The following is a 3,661-nucleotide window of genomic DNA, read 5'->3' on the forward strand; positions in this document are numbered from 1 at the left end:
TATATATATATATATATATATATATATATATATATATATGCTGTATATATTCTCTGATACATATATCCATATATAAGTTAAGCTCTATTGTGTACATACCATTACTATGGATGGCAACTCGAAGTAATTTTAATTTCAGATTAATAATAATAATAATAATAATAATAATAATAAGAAGAAGAAGAAGAAGAAGAAGAAGAAGAAGAAGAAGAAGAAGAAGAAGAAGATAGATAGATAGATAGATATTAAAGAGCTGGTTTGAAAAAAAATACTGATATCTATAATTGTTATAATCTTGTAATACAGGTCTATTTTTGTGATAACTAACATATCCTTCCAATCAGTGACAATTGTTTCTTTGCCTGTGGGCATCCATCTTTTTCGTTAGTCCCTTTTGTTATTTTAGCCAAAATGCATTTAAACCTTTCTACAAATAATAACTAGCATCTTTTAAAATTAATCTTGAATTGTAACTATGTACTGTAATACAGCTTTATATGGGATAACTACTTTCTCAGATACAATCCTAATAATATCAAAGTTATGTTGTGTTGTTATTAAACTCAGATAGTTTCGATAACAAATTATGCGACGGACTATAGACGGTAGTATTTGTTGTTGCATATACTGTATATTTGTTCATGTATTTCTTAGAATTTTCCAAAATTCTATAAAACACAACCGAAGTCTCCAGTAAATTAGTAAAACATAACAAATGGCTAAAAAACAAATTGAAGTTTGTAAGATCACACCAAAATTTCATTTGCAAAGAAATAAGTGAAACAACACTTGACTGGTATCGTTTATTCGTAGCCAAAATATCACAGTTGAAGGGAGAGTGCGATAAGAAAATGTAGAATCCTTATCTTTTTACAAGTCTTTTTTAAAGGAAAAATATCCTCAATATTGAAGTTCTTTTGTGGAAAAAAATATATGTCCATACAACTGTGTCATCAGACATTGAAATGCCCGAAAATTATGCTTACTATGTACAAAAGGTAGAATTAGGTTTACTAGAAATCCTTTTTTTACCTTCATAATACTTTTATTATCAGAAATCGAAAAAAGTTTGATGGAATTACTTGAATATCAAGTAAGTAAATGATTAGACTGAAGGGCTTAACACCACAAATGGTTGATTATCGATTTCTGATTAATAATCTCGACTTGGATTGGCATTTACTATTGTAGGGTGAAAATGATAAATAACAAAATAGTTATGAAGAATTCGGCAAAATATCTAAGGGAGGTCGGACGCGGCTACTTTGAATCCTGACCCAGGACCTGCTGCGTACTTCCTGACCTGGACATCTCCTACAGGATCGATGTAAGCGAAGCTCCCAGTGGTGCGTCCAAGGTGATCTCTGGTCTCGACTCGGGTATTTGGGCCTCCCCAGTGACCAAAGCTGTACTGCCCTGCTTCGTCCTGGGCATGGAATTGTCCACCAACGAAAGGTTCGCCGATTGAAGGCATGGGTGGTTCAGGGGCTTCTAAAGGCTCTGGAGCAGCGGCAATGGCCACGGGGGCAGCAGGGATAGCAGGAACAGGAGCAGATACAGGAGCTGAATAGGATACAACAGGAGCAGGGGCTGCTACAGCAGGTAAAACAGGAGCAGGGGCTGGTGCAGCAGATAAAACAGGAGCAGCTACAGGATCTGAATAGGAGACAACAGGAGCAGGGGCTGGTACAGCAGGTAAAACAGGAGCAGGGGCTGGTGCAGCAGATAAAACAGGAGCAGCTACAGGATCTGAATAGGATACAACAGGAGCAGGGGCTGGTACAGCAGGTAAAACAGGAGCAGGGGCTGGTGCAGCAGATAAAACAGGAGCAGCTACAGGATCTGAATAGGAGACAACAGGAGCAGGGGCTGGTGCACCAGCTATAACGGGGGCAGGGGCAGGTACCACGACTTGCCTACTGTATGTGACAGGTGCAGGAACATTGAATCTGATACCAGGCACAAGGATTCTCATGACGGGAGGACTTAGGCTGTCTGCATGCAGAATAGCAGGTGCGCTAGGAACCACGTTGTATGGCAACACTGAAGCATGGCAAGCCACAGCAGCCACCAGGAGGATCTAGAAAAACAATTTTTTTTTATCAGTGGAAATTTAAAATATAATAAACCCTTTAAATTATAAAGATTAATTAGCGTGATTGCTTATCTATTTGAAATTAAGAGAGTAGGAGGATAAAGAGTGCAATGGCTACCTTATCACTATCATGTGACCTTATGAGCAAAAAGTATCTTCCTTGAGACGATAGTTCCTTTATGAAGTAGTTCTACAAAGTTTAGTCCTTTGGTTGCATGGAATATATTTTCAGCATAATTGTAATTGTATCAATAAATATTTATGAGCAATAATTATCTAAACTATAACAATTTTTCCAACATACAAGCAGCGAGTGCAAAATGAATGATCTCTAAGTTAAGTGATAGAAAATAAAATTAGTTAACGAAAGTTGATTACCAAATAAGAAGTCAGGTTCTATAGACTAAAAATTATGAAAGCTTAATTTCACATTGGCAATCTCTGAGCACTACAGTATATATATATATATATATATATATATATATATATATATATATATATATATATATATATATACACAAACACACACACGCATATATATATATATATATATATATATAAATTATATTTATATATATATATATACATATATATACATATATATACCTATGTATATATTTATATATACTCTATATACAGTATGTGTATATCTATATGCATATATTCATATATACATGTATATAGTACAAGGCCGCGTGTGAGTGCATGTATGTGCTTATGCAAGCGAGTATATTTGTGCGTGCAAGTGTTCCTGGGTATGAACGAGTGAGTGTTTTGCATAAAGTAATGCATTTGGTTTTCCCATTTATCTTACGATGCACATAAAAAATCCTTCACAAGTTTTCATCATTTAGCTCCAGGCATTCAATGTAATATATAAACTGTGAAAACGGGTAAGTTAACCTTTGATTTCATAATCTGTCCTTTCTATTCTGACTTGAAAATTGAAATAAAACCAGAATTTCAATGAGCTCGAGTACTTACGAAAGTCTTCATGGTAAGAGGAGTTGTGCCAACGTTCGGTTGCAGAGAAGAGGAGACCTTGTGATGCCTTGAAGATGATCCTGCGATCCTTATATACTCGCTCATCTCCTTCTCTGTGACCACGCCCTTCAAATCCTCCACGTCCTGCCCCTAACAAACTCCTCTAAAAACATAAAGGAGTTTAAAAATTTATTATATGAATCGTCATTGCACGTATATATTCAACTCTGCTCAATGAATTAATGGTGTATCAACGATGCAATGCTGTTCTATACGTGTTTTAAACACGCAAATGGTAGTATTATCTTGAGAAAAAAAAAATCAGCTAATAAGCCATGGAGCGAAATTCCAGATACACAAAGGCAGTGAAAAAAAAAAAAAAACTTGTATGACCACTTCATATGCGAGGTGGGCCAACGCCCAAACTGGTTTGTACGGCTCTTTAGTGCTGTATATACCAATCTCGTGGTTACGTCATTCATTCACTGTACTGCTCCCTGTATAAATGCATCATATTGCTAATTATTTAAATACAAGTAACATTGATTACATTAGATAAGACTTAATAGCTTTTTACTCTCA

At 35.4% G+C, this 3,661-nt stretch overlaps 1 protein-coding gene across 1 annotated transcript; it reads right to left on the bottom strand.

Annotated features, from left to right (window-relative positions):
* Positions 1–801: 801 nt before the first annotated feature.
* On the bottom strand, positions 802–3,225 carry LOC137637226 (skin secretory protein xP2-like). The gene is made up of 2 exons (XM_068369489.1): positions 3,080–3,225; positions 802–2,080 (listed from the first exon to the last, which is right to left on the bottom strand). Exons 1-2 carry the CDS (start codon positions 3,182–3,184, stop codon positions 1,241–1,243), a joined length of 945 nt encoding a protein of 314 aa, XP_068225590.1. The 5' UTR covers positions 3,185–3,225; the 3' UTR covers positions 802–1,240.
* Between the last annotated feature and the right edge of the window lie 436 nt (positions 3,226–3,661).

The sequence above is a fragment of the Palaemon carinicauda genome, unplaced genomic scaffold, assembly GCF_036898095.1.
Source record: "Palaemon carinicauda isolate YSFRI2023 unplaced genomic scaffold, ASM3689809v2 scaffold59, whole genome shotgun sequence".
Lineage (NCBI taxonomy): Eukaryota > Metazoa > Arthropoda > Malacostraca > Decapoda > Palaemonidae > Palaemon > Palaemon carinicauda.

What these genes read in the sequence shown, in the direction of transcription:
- LOC137637226 (XM_068369489.1), bottom strand. Translation starts at nt 3,184, where the DNA reads ATGAGCGAGTATATAAGGATCGCAGGATCATCTTCAAGGCATCACAAG. An exon ending in CTCTTACCATGAAGACTTTC is followed by an intron (nt 2,081 to 3,079) that starts GTAAGTACTCGA and finishes TTGTTTTTCTAG; the next exon opens with ATCCTCCTGGTGGCTGCTGT.